Below are 12,511 nucleotides of genomic sequence, written 5' to 3' on the forward strand. Positions count from 1 at the left end.
CGCGCTGTAGTCTCACTAGTCTCTCACCGGACTTCACTAGTTTCTTCCAGGACATTACTAATCACATTTCATAGGACATTACTAGTTTCTCATAGGACATCATTAGTCTCTCACAGACATCACTAGTCCCTCACAGGACATCGCTAGTCTCTTTCAGGACATCACTAGTCTTTTTCACGACATCACTAGTCTCTCACAGGACATCAATAGTCTCCCACAGGACATCACTAGTCTCTCACAGGACATAACTAGTCTCTCACAGGACATCACTAATCTCTCACAGGACATCACTAGTCTCTTTCAGGACATCACTAGCCTCTCACAGGACATCACTAGTCTCTTTCAGGACATCACTAGCCTCTCACAGGACATCACTAATCTCTCACAGGACATCACTAGTCTCTTTCAGGACATCACTAGTCTCTTTCAGGACATCACTAGCCTCTCACAGGACATCACTAATCTCTCACAGGACATCACTAGTCTCTTTCAGGACATCATTAGTCTCTCACAGACATCACTAGTCCCTCACAGGACATCGCTAGTCTCTTTCAGGACATCACTAGTCTTTTTCACGACATCACTAGTCTCTCACAGGACATCAATAGTCTCCCACAGGACATCACTAGTCTCTCACAGGACATAACTAGTCTCTCACAGGACATCACTAATCTCTCACAGGACATCACTAGTCTCTTTCAGGACATCACTAGCCTCTCACAGGACATCACTAGTCTCTTTCAGGACATCACTAGCCTCTCACAGGACATCACTAATCTCTCACAGGACATCACTAGTCTCTTTCAGGACATCACTAGTCTCTTTCAGGACATCACTAGCCTCTCACAGGACATCACTAATCTCTCACAGGACATCACTAGTCTCTTTCAGGACATCATTAGTCTCTCATAGGACTAGTCTCTCACTTTATGTCAGGATTCTGGACTGGTCATTTCATTAATTTAATGTTTTCATCTTTAAGGAACAAATGTACCTGTTTTGCCTGGTTTTGGTCTCATTGTCTTATATATGAAAATTGCTGGCTGATTCAGAAATGACTGTAGACAACAAACTGAATAATGTTGATGGAGCTTCTATAACAAACACTTGCATTCACTCTGTCATGTATAAGATGCACAAATCCTCCTGCAAAAAAAAACATGACACTTCACCTCCACCTTTACTTGACTTCTTCACACACTTCAAGTTCATCTGAACCAAATAAATTAAACTTGCTTTCATCACTTGTGAACTTGGACCTATCCTATTCTCTAGCGCATTTGCTTTTTGTGGACGACCAGCTTTTTTGGGAGTCTTGAATAGTGACATCTTTATTAAACATATTCTTTAAAAACAGACTTGGAATGACTCCCTTCTCTTGCTATGTTGATTGATAAAGTGGACAATGTGCTGTCAGAGGGTTTGAAACCCTTTTGAAAATGAAATGTTAGGCTGCAGTTCAACAGAGTTTGTCAGATAACTACACAAGCAGGTGGCCAGATTCCGTAAAATTCACCCTTTTCCTTATGTTAGGATAACTTCAAACAGGACTAAGAAGTGACCTTGAAAACTGTAGGTTGTTCTTGTTTTTGATCTCCACTGTAACGCACACAAAAACAGGCTACCTGTGAGTGCTTAAAGGGTCAGTGCTTTGACAGCGAATAAGACACACACACATAGACAAATGTTGTAGAATGACAATGTTGACCGGACACTAGAGTGCCTGCTTTGAGACTTAAAAGCCCAATGCATTTACACATTGCCGTCTTGAGGACTGACTGTTACATGAGCTAATCTATCTCTCACAAAAACACACACACATAGGAATGTGATGGAATCCTGTTCCCTCATGCTCAATTTGTATTGCAGATGTATATTTTTCTCCAGACATTCATCGAATTAATTGTATTATTGTATGATAATGGTACATCCTGCCTTCAGCGCTGTGTGTCTGTCTCAATTCCGTCACCTTTGACTTTCATTATAATCTCATTTTACCTATTCAACACTCTGTAAATTAAAAACCTTTAGCATGATAATGAATTTACTGCGGCTGTGTAATCTGCTCTCCGCCGTCATTTGATGATGAACAAACTGCGGCATTTATCGGCTTTGGAGCAGTGACATTCGCTGAACTGTGAGGACGGGAGTCTGCTCTGAGACAAGGGACCTTACGGCTCCCGACAGGGAAAGACTCTTTAGCACCTACGATGGCTGACAATCTCAAGAGTCTGACAACACAGGTGACGGTTGCTCTTAAAAAGTCATTTCGAATCTGTACAGAAAACTAACATGCTAATGGATGGCATGAAATGCAGAGAAATGCCATCTGGCGTTGTGCTAAATCTAAATGATAGTTTATTAGCATGTCTTACTGTGGTGTTCCTCTCAGGAACGGTTGGAAAAAATGTGACAGTTCTGGTAGTGTAAAATCAGGGAAGGCAGAAGACTATGAAAAATGCATGGGTTCATGTTTTTGGCTTCATTATTTTTTTTTATGTGAAACCTTTTTATGCGGCTTCCACATGGTTGTCTACACCTCATGAGAAACTGTGTAATTGGCTTCATGAGCTCTCGCTATGAATGGTTACAGTGCATTTCACTGACAGTGCCAATAGAAAAGCTTGATATTAAAAACCCACGGAATTGACCTAGAATTTCAAGATATTCAAATGAAGTATAAGCTTCTCTCTCCTACCTGATTGCACACACAAAGGCATGCACACAATGCGGCCTGGCCTTAATGCGTCTGTCCAGCCTTTGTAATTAATTTTAATTTGCATCTATTGGATCAGGAGAAATTAATTAGATCTCTCTGGACACAAAGATGGCATCCATACCACATCCATCTTTCTGTGCGAGCGCAGGAGAGCGTGTTCACTGCCCACTAAGATGAAAGCCAAACATGATTCACTGAAAAGATTATTTGAGGCCAATGCGAGAAGAAAAAATAAAAAGTTTAGTGATGGTTCTTATAATTTGATTTGACAGTACTTTCTTCAGGGGCCATATCATGTAGCATTTTTGTGCTTTTATAACATCAGTCATGGTTTCCTTCTTCGCTGCATTTAATTTAGCAGTTGCAAATCAGTTACAAATGGCTAATGTATTTGCATATGAAATAAGCAACCGACAAACTCCAGTGTTGCCATTTGCCCTTATCCTTCAACAGCACTTGCCTGCATTACATAGTGACAGGTTCAAGAAACAATATATGCAGATGGGCTGGGACACTAATCCATCCCTTCCAGCAAACTGTAACTCACATGAGATGGTAGCAATTAGCAAACGATGACAATCTGATGATGCAGCCGATTCTCAATGGAGAAAATCTAATTCTGGCCTACATATTTTTCTCATTCGAGAACCTATTTCACTCAGCATACCCGTCACAACAGAGAAAAAGATGATCACAATTTCCATTTCATGGCAATTTTAAACTGCTCAAGCGCAGTAAGACATGGAAGAAAACTCAATCCAGAATACATCCATAGTTCTGACAGTTTTTCTTAAACACACCCATTTGTATAAGATTTTTTTCTGACAGTTTACTTTTGGCTATCTCTACTGGCCATTTTTACTTTCTGGGAAACCGCACTCCTACTGTATGTCATGTTGTGGGGTAAAGTCTAAATAGGATATGCAGCCAGCCAAATATGTGATGTACACATCAATATAGCAGCATTTTTATGACACTGTATAACAATAATTAATATTTTTACAGTACTGTGATGGTTGGGTTTAAGGTTAGGGTAGGGGTAGACGTTAAAAAATACAATTTATTGGGTAATTTTATAGATAACAATAATAATACTCAATACAACTACTGTTTTTACATTACTGTGATGGCTGGGTTTAGGGTTGGGGTGGGGGTAAACAATAATAAAACAGTATTAATGGGAAGTTTAATAAATAATTTAAATCATTTTCAGTAACTTCCGGCCACAACCATATCTGATTTAGCAACAATGTTGGGGCAACAACTCACGGTGGGGCTCAAAATGGGAGGGATTAGGATCCTATTTTAACATAAGGAAATAAAAAAGAGTCATTGTGTTTCTATTACTCCAATATGACTGGGGACAAACTATACCTACACACAGTTCTGTCCAAACTGCTTACAAGATGATTTTCATCATAGGTGCCCAGTAAACTTGCTTGAAATGTTTACACAACACACTGTAACTTAGCTAATCATGCTAATGTTAAACATTCAATATAATTAACATTGTAATTATGAATATAATTTTTTTTCTGACAGTTAACTTTTGGCTATCTCTACTGACCATTTTTACTTTCAGGCTTCTGCTCACTTTTCTTAACTAACACAGAGTTTTGTTTATTTTCTATGTAGCATTAGTATTTCAGCATTCATTATACTGTAATTTTTTGGAATATTTGGAATTTATAGTCAGACAAAAAAAATATTGTCTTATATAAATATTTATAAGATAGATATTTATAAGATCATATCCCTCACTTCTACTCGTAGAACTATGCTGCTTACATTGTTATTAGCTAAAAAAGGCACAAAAAACTGTCATAAGAAATATAATAACAATTTCCCATACTGATTTTCAGTGGTAAAATTCCATTTTGCAATGTGCTTATGTATTAATAAAATTTACATAAACACCTAAACTAAACTAAAACTCAATCTTCAACTCCCGACGGGATGCCTTCTATTTTTCAAATTACTATTTTGTTTATTCAAATGCTTTTTACATACAAATTATACTAATTATACTAATAAATAATAATTGGAATGATACAGTATTGGAATATGAACATATTTTTACCAAAAGACTTGATTGGTAAAATATTAAAATCCTCAAAATACAATTTTGAATGAAATACTGGTAGCTAATCAACACTGAATTATCAAAATCAAATCGAATCAAAAGCATAACAGTATCTAATCGAATTGCCAGATTAGTTGCAATGCCCAGCCCTAACCAGAATTGCTCTATTTAGAAAGAATTCATTATTTTAAAATGACTGGGGTGATTGTATACTGGAGTGCATCTGCATAAAACATAATAAACAAATTACAAGCAGAGATAGAACAAATTAGATAAACAGTGCTTTGTGGTTTTTCTGGGTAGTCTAACTGCATTCGGTTAAAGCAACTCAATAGCCAAATGTAAAACAACATTGCATCATTTTCACTGTATAAGCTAAATACAACTAATGTTAAAGCTACAAATGTGCTTGTTTCTTGGACCTGAATGCTTTTCTCAAGTGCCTGACAGAGTGTATCAATCAATCTTCGCCTCGTCTGCATCAGATAAACAGCACAGTGACAAACATGAAGGAAGCAGATCTCACATAACATTTGTGAGAAATAGTAAGAACTTTCCCAATGATTATTGTTTGATATATCTGTTGTGGAGTTAATTCAAGCCTTTCTGCAACGATGAGTCACACACAATGTCGTTACAAAGTTCATGCACATACACACGGATCTTTTAATCCCAGTTGCTTTGTGCTCATCCTGTCTTGTTGATATGATTATATGCGTTACTACGGAGACATGGTAATATATGGCTGTCAATCAATTCGGTGGGTGGGGAAATCGCACTTCTACATTACGTTGCGGTTGGACTCAAAATGGGAAGGATTTGGATCCTATTTTAACGTCAGGAAAATAGACTTTTTTTGTTTCTGTCACACCAATATGATTGTGGACACACTATACCTACACACAGTTCTATCCAAACAGCTTACAAAAGATAATTTTCATCATAGGTGCCCTTTAAACTAGCTTGAAATGTTTACACATCAAAACTTTGCTAATCATGCTAATGCTAAACGTTCAATATGATCAACAATGTAATTATGAATGTAAACCATATTAAAAACCAGCTCCAGTTGGGATTTAAACTCAAGAGCAACGGCACAGTAGGCTACATCAAACTCTTTGATTTCAAACTCAATGATATGATGATTATTTAGCACTTAGTTAATTGATATAACACTGTTCCAGTGTTATCGTACTGTCATACATACCGTATGAATTTATATTCTCAGCAGGCACTTCCTTATCAAAGCGACTTTGATAAGAAAGTGCATACATTATGTGTGCGGAAGAGAGATGCAAAGTAAAAAAAAAAAAGCAGATAGCAGATCTGAGTCAAGTACTACGGTTGAAGACAAAAACAGTACAAGCACCAGCACAGATGTACGAGGATGTTTGTAGAGGAAGAAGTATGGAGAAAACTCTCGATCTGGATTGCAAACCCTTTTGTTTGAAGAGACAAAAGCACTACACGACCAGAAGCACCAAATCACCACCAAGAAGATGGTCTGCTTTGCTCCCACAGGGGTCAATCAAATACAACCTTATGTAAGTGTGTTTAACAATAACATAACCTTAATATGTGTGTGTGTGTGAGCACGAGTGTGAGATAATGGAGTGTGGTTTACACACCGAAGCAGTTATTAGTGCACCGCATAAATATTGCATCACTGAATAGCGTAAGGAAAGTGGAGTGTGTGTATGTGTGTGCAGCAAGACTGGGAAGTCTGTTTAACTGTGTGTGTAGCTCCCTCTGCGGCAACTCTCATTAAAATTGTAAAGTCATACGCTGATGAGGGCACTTTAGAGTAACCTGCACGCATGCACAAGAATGAAATAATATTGAACAAATCACCACCCCAATCTGGTTGACCTACAAAAACATATATTACGCCATATTCTGATTCAAATGAGTCGCACCTAGCTGAACCATACCATGTTAAAACTGCGTTATTAGTTGAAAAAAAAAAGTGACAAACATAACTGAATTTAGAGGCCATGTAAATTATTAGAAGCTCCTCCAATAAACCAAAAGTGTACACATATTATAAACATTTCAATATCCCTCACTCCACAACTAATACTTTAAAACTGATATTATAATGGAATTCACTATAAACAACATTTGTCATAAATGTCATGCCTAGACAAATATATTTGAAACAAGCAGCGTGTGAGAAATATTTGACCAATATTCGGCACTAATCCAAATGTGACTAGGTTTCGCAATTGTTTTGCTTGCTTGATGCTAAGTGCATTATATAAATCACTGAGAAATGTAAATTGAAGTTAATACAAAAAGAAATGTGTGATTTATATTACAGAAAATCCATTAATATCAACTAGAAAAGTAAAGTTCGTAGACAAACTTTCTGGTGGCTTGAGAAAACCTGTTGGCAGTAGTTTATTGTCAATTTGGCAAAACGAATGCTTAAGATCACTAGGTCAACAATGGAACCACTTTAAAGACTAAAGCAAGCCAGTAAAAAGCTTTAAAGTTGATGCCTGTATCTGTGGTTGGTAATGGCATGATACTAGCATGAATCATAGATATATACACTAGATATCGCATACGGACCCTGAGCATGCGTCAATAGCGCCATAGCAATAGCGTCAATAGCGCCATATTTGTACAGTGCTTCCAGGACAAGTGTCCTTTTATGTGAAGCTGCTTTGACACAATCTACATTGTATAAGCGCTATACAAATAAAGGTGAATTGAATTGAATTGAATTAAATACTCGGCTTATGCTAGTTTTGTTGAATAAAATCAGCAAACAATGCAAAAGAAATATGATAACGAGATGCTGCAGTGCTAGGAACTTGTATTATTGTCGGCTAAGTGAAGGAGTCGTTCATAACGGAGATTCATTCACAAACGAATCGTTCCCTCCGTCAGTAAGAGAAGTGAAAGCAGGAGAGGGTGTGTGTTTCAGGACACGGATTGGATCAAATTTAACAGGGAGGATGTATAGTACATTTCCATACACACAAACACAAGATTTTTTGTCAGGAATGCCTGTGCGATCACTGATCCATCAATGTAGAAAAGTGATGTAAAATTATAAGTTTCGTTATAAAAAAAAATTGAATACTGACCTCCCGATCGTATATATATATATATATATATATATATATATATATATATATATATATATATATATATATATATATATATATATATATATGTGTGTGTGTGTGTGTGTGTGTGTGTGTGTGTGTGTGTGTGTGTATATGTGTATTTCTCTGGCTCTGGATGGCCACAGTCCTTCACTGCAGCTTGGTCCCACATTCATTTCAAAGGAGCGCTACCCTGTACTAAAAAGGCGGCTCTTTTGACGCATTCCTTCCAATAGACAACAACAGGGTAGGCGACATCTAATGTATATATCAATGGCATGAATTAGCAAGTTGTTAGCATGATTATAGCATGAATTAGCATGATTCTAACAAATTAGCATGTGGTTAGGATGAATCTAGCGTTAATTAGCATGTTGTTAGCAAGAATCCAACATGAATTAGCATGTTTCTAACATAAATTGTTGCATGTTGTTAGCATGGTTCTAGTATGAATTAGCACATAACTAGCATGATTCTAGTATGAATTGGCATGTAACTAGCATGATTTTATCATGAATGAGCATGTTATTAACATGTTTTTAACATTGATTAGCATGTTTTTAGCATGTTTCTAACATTAATTAGCATGTAGTTTACATGGTTCTAGCATGAATTAACATTAATCATCTAGCATGAATTATCATGTTGTTAGCATGATTCTAGCATGAATTATGTTAGCATGATTCCAACATGAGTCAGCATGCTGTTAACATGATTCTAGCATGAATTAACATGATTCTAGTATGAATTAGCATGTTTCTAGTATGAATTAGCATGTTGTTTGCATGATCCTAGCGTGAATTAGCATGTTGTTAGCATGATTTTAGGATGAATTGGCATGTTGCTAACATGTATCTAGCATGAATTAGCATGATCCTAGCATGAATTAACATGTTGTTAACATGTTTCTAACATAGATTAGCAGGTTCTTTGCATTATTCCAACATGGATAGGTATGTTGTTAACATGATTCTTGCATAAATTAACATGATTCTAGCATGAATTAGCATGTTGTTAACATGATTCTAGCATAAATTAACATGTTGTTACCATGTTTCTATGCATGAATTAGCATGTTAGCATGTTTCTAGCATGGATTAGCGTGTTGTGAGCATGATTTCAACATGAATTAGCTTGTTATCATGATTCTAGCATGGATTAGCATGTTGTTAGCATGATTCTAGCATGAATTAGCATGTTGTTAGCATGGTTCCAGCACGAATTATCATGTTGTTAGTATGTTTGTAGCATAAATTAGCACGTTGTTAACATGTTTCTAGCATGAATTAGCATGTTAACAAGTTTGTAGCATGAATTAACACATTGTTAGCATGTTTCCTGCATTAATTAGCATGTTGTCAACACTTTTCCAGCATGAATTAACATGTTGTTAACATGTTTGTAACATGAGTTAGCATGTTGTTAGCATTATTCCTGTATGAATTAGCATGGTGTTGGCATGAATCTTGCATTAATTAACATGTTGTTAGCATGTTTCTAGCATAAATTAGAATGTTGTTAGCATGTTTCCAGCATAAATTAGCATGTTGAAAGCATGTTTCCAGCATAAATTAACATGTTGTTAGCATGTTTCTAGCATGAATTAGCATGTTGTTAGCATGAATTCAGCATGCAGTGATATAACAGTATGTATATGATATAACATGTTGTTAGCATGTTTCTAGCATGAATTAGCATGTTGTTAGCATGACTTCAGCATGCAGTGATATAACAGTATGTTGGCTTTCTCTAGCCACCATAATAACAATAATAAAATAATGCCGTACCGTTCTCTGGCTCCGACTTGCGCTCTTGTTCTGTATCGGTGAGGGAAAGAACAGAGTTTGCTCGGCTTGACAGGCAGGAGCTGTGCTCGGACTTCACTTCCTGCATCCACAACCGCAGGGCGTGGTCAGGGGAGGCTCCACCCTCAGATTCAGGATCGGAGGGCACGCCTGCAGACACGCCTCCAGGATATGCAAGCTCCTGATTGGCTGCATGAAGCTCCGTCTGGAAATCAGGGAACACCGTCTGGGAGGGGTCCGAGAAATCTGGGAAAATCAGCAAGAGAAACAAACGGATGAATAAAATCTGTTTGGCGTATCAAAGTTTAAGTACATCTGCGCTCGCTCACGCAGGCCAGTGGATTAGAGTTCAGTGCTAGACCGCTGTGATTTCTAAAGCATGGCTGAGAAACAATTTTGTTCTCTCTTCAGAGATGGAGAATGGCCTATAAAACCCCAAATAAATATTTAACAAAAAGAATTCTGCTTTTAACTGCACAAAATGTGAAAACCATTTAAATTCCCCCAAGATTCCCAGAGAGTATAAGAGACATATGGGTTTACACACATGCACTCTCCAACACAGAAACTCGTTTAGTGTGTGCGTACTAGCCCCGCTTTTTCTCTCTCGTTTTTTATTATTTTAACAGTCAGTGCTGTCAACTTGCTCTACAATACACACACACAAACACACATCACCACATTCTCTCAAGATTCAAGTAGCCTTATTGGCATGGTAAATACCTACTTTGCTATTTTTGTAATAGTTTTTATAAGTCCCACATTTTTTGCTTTAACTGAAACTTGCTGCTGTTATAAATTTATAAGTGATTCATAAAATGCACTTAGCATCAAGCAAGCAAAAAATTTGCAAAACCAGCACACATTTAGTTTGGTAGATGCCACAGCACACGAGCCGCTATTTTCATTCTTCGCTATTTCTAGGGAGAAATGCTGTAAAAATCCATCTCTGCCTCTCTCTCTCTCTCTCTCTCTCTCTCTCTCTCTCTCTTTGGACATTTGACCCTCTGCTTGTGTTGTTTGTGGCCACAACTTTTCCTCTCCTCTTGACTGTTAAAGCGGTACTTGTGGATCAAGACAGGAGCGTGCCTGTAATGCAAGTTTTCTTCACAGTGTCTATTACGGATTACCTGTGATAACTGCGTATTATGCGCATATAGACTGTAACCACGGCTGTTCTTCCCGCGTCTTCATCAGTGAACAGCACATTAATTTCTAAAGCCAATCGCAGCCCTTTCTGTTGAGCGGGCGACAAAGACCAATCATAGGGGTGTAAGACCTTGCTTGACAGCGCTCAATAAGCAAGCAAGATAATATTTACACATTTTTTTACACAACATTTACATATTTAGTTTTGTTTGAAACATTCAAACATTCATGTTTTCTTTGAGCAGGTCAAATTAAAGGTGCAGTTCATATATCTTACTGCTTGTTTTAAAGGACAAAATTGTATTGCAAACAATATATAAATAATAATATTGTTATGAAGCGGGCAGGAGACAGAGGTAAGGAAACGTTAGGGTGTTTATTAAATGACAACAAGGAGCACATGAAGGATAGCCAGGAGGATCAGGAGTGATGTTGGGGTCTTTTCCTCCGTGGCTGGGTAACAGGAATACACGAGGATGGACAGCACACACCAGATACAGCTGACAGAGGATGACACAGACTTGGAAGGACTGGAAGACAGGACGATTCGGGTGGACCAGGAAGACTAGGAGGAATACAAAGAGAACAGGTAAGTAAAGCGTTTGTTTTAGCTGAGGATGACTACGCTGAGTGGTCGCTCAGTTGTCCGCTTTCGTCGAGACGAGCCCGGACAATGAGCGACTGGAGTGCTGTGCTTTTATCTGGTGCTCGTGAATGTGATGCAGCTGTGTGCTCATTAGAAGTCAGGTGATGGTGATCTTCGTGAGTGGGGATCGTGAGAGCCTGACCAATCCGTGACAGTACCCCCCTCCCCAGGGCCCGCTCCTGAGGGCCGACACCTCCGACGCCGTGGTGGTCTCCCTCTGCCTCTAGGCGCTGGGAACTCAGGGTGGCTCTCATGAAACTCCACCATGAGACTAGGATCGAGAATATCAGCTCTGGGAACCCATGTCCTTTCTTCGGGGCCGTACCCTTCCCAGTCCACCAGGTACTCCAACTGGCCACCACGACGTCGGGAACGCAAGATCTCCTTCACTGCGTAGACGGCTCCTTCTTCTAGGAGCAGTGGAGGAGGGGGTTCCTCTTCGTGGTCAGGCTCTGTGGAGGGAAGAACAGGATCGTGATAGGGTTTCAGGAGTGATACGTGGAATACCAAATGACCTGAAGACTTGATTAAAGATATTGTCGGCTGTTTCAAAGGCTGTGGGAAGACCTTTCAGAGGGATTAGTTTGACAAACTTTGAGAATCTATCTACGATGACTAGAATACAGGTATTACCTTCTGACGAGGGGAGGTCAGTGATAAAGTCCACTCCTAGGTGTGACCAGGGACGGTTCGGAATCGGCAAGGGATGGAGCTTTCCAGCGGGTAGATGACGTGGGCTCTTGGATTGGGCACAGTCCTTACAGCCCTGAACATATTGCCTCACATCCCTTGCCATGTTTGGCCACCAGAATCGTTGGGATACTAGCGAGAGAGTATTGTTGATCCCTGGATGTCCAGTGCCTAGCGAGGTATGTAAGGAGTGGATCAGATCTACCCGGTGTTCAGGTGGTATGAACTGCCGATGAGGAGGGCATCCCGGCGGAGCAGGGGCTTCCGGAGTGGCAACGACTGGAGGAGCGTTCCAGGTGATCG

General features: G+C 38.8%; 1 protein-coding gene across 1 annotated transcript in view; it reads right to left on the reverse strand.

Annotated features, from left to right (window-relative positions):
• Positions 1–12,511, reverse strand: part of LOC130229017 (teneurin-1-like) — a 323,020-nt gene that overhangs the window by 216,464 nt on the left and 94,045 nt on the right. The window contains 1 exon segment of the mRNA XM_056457598.1: positions 9,706–9,969. Within this exon segment, the coding sequence (XP_056313573.1) occupies positions 9,706–9,969 (264 nt within the window).

This window comes from Danio aesculapii, chromosome 5 (genome assembly GCF_903798145.1).
Source record: "Danio aesculapii chromosome 5, fDanAes4.1, whole genome shotgun sequence".
Classification (NCBI taxonomy): domain Eukaryota; kingdom Metazoa; phylum Chordata; class Actinopteri; order Cypriniformes; family Danionidae; genus Danio; species Danio aesculapii.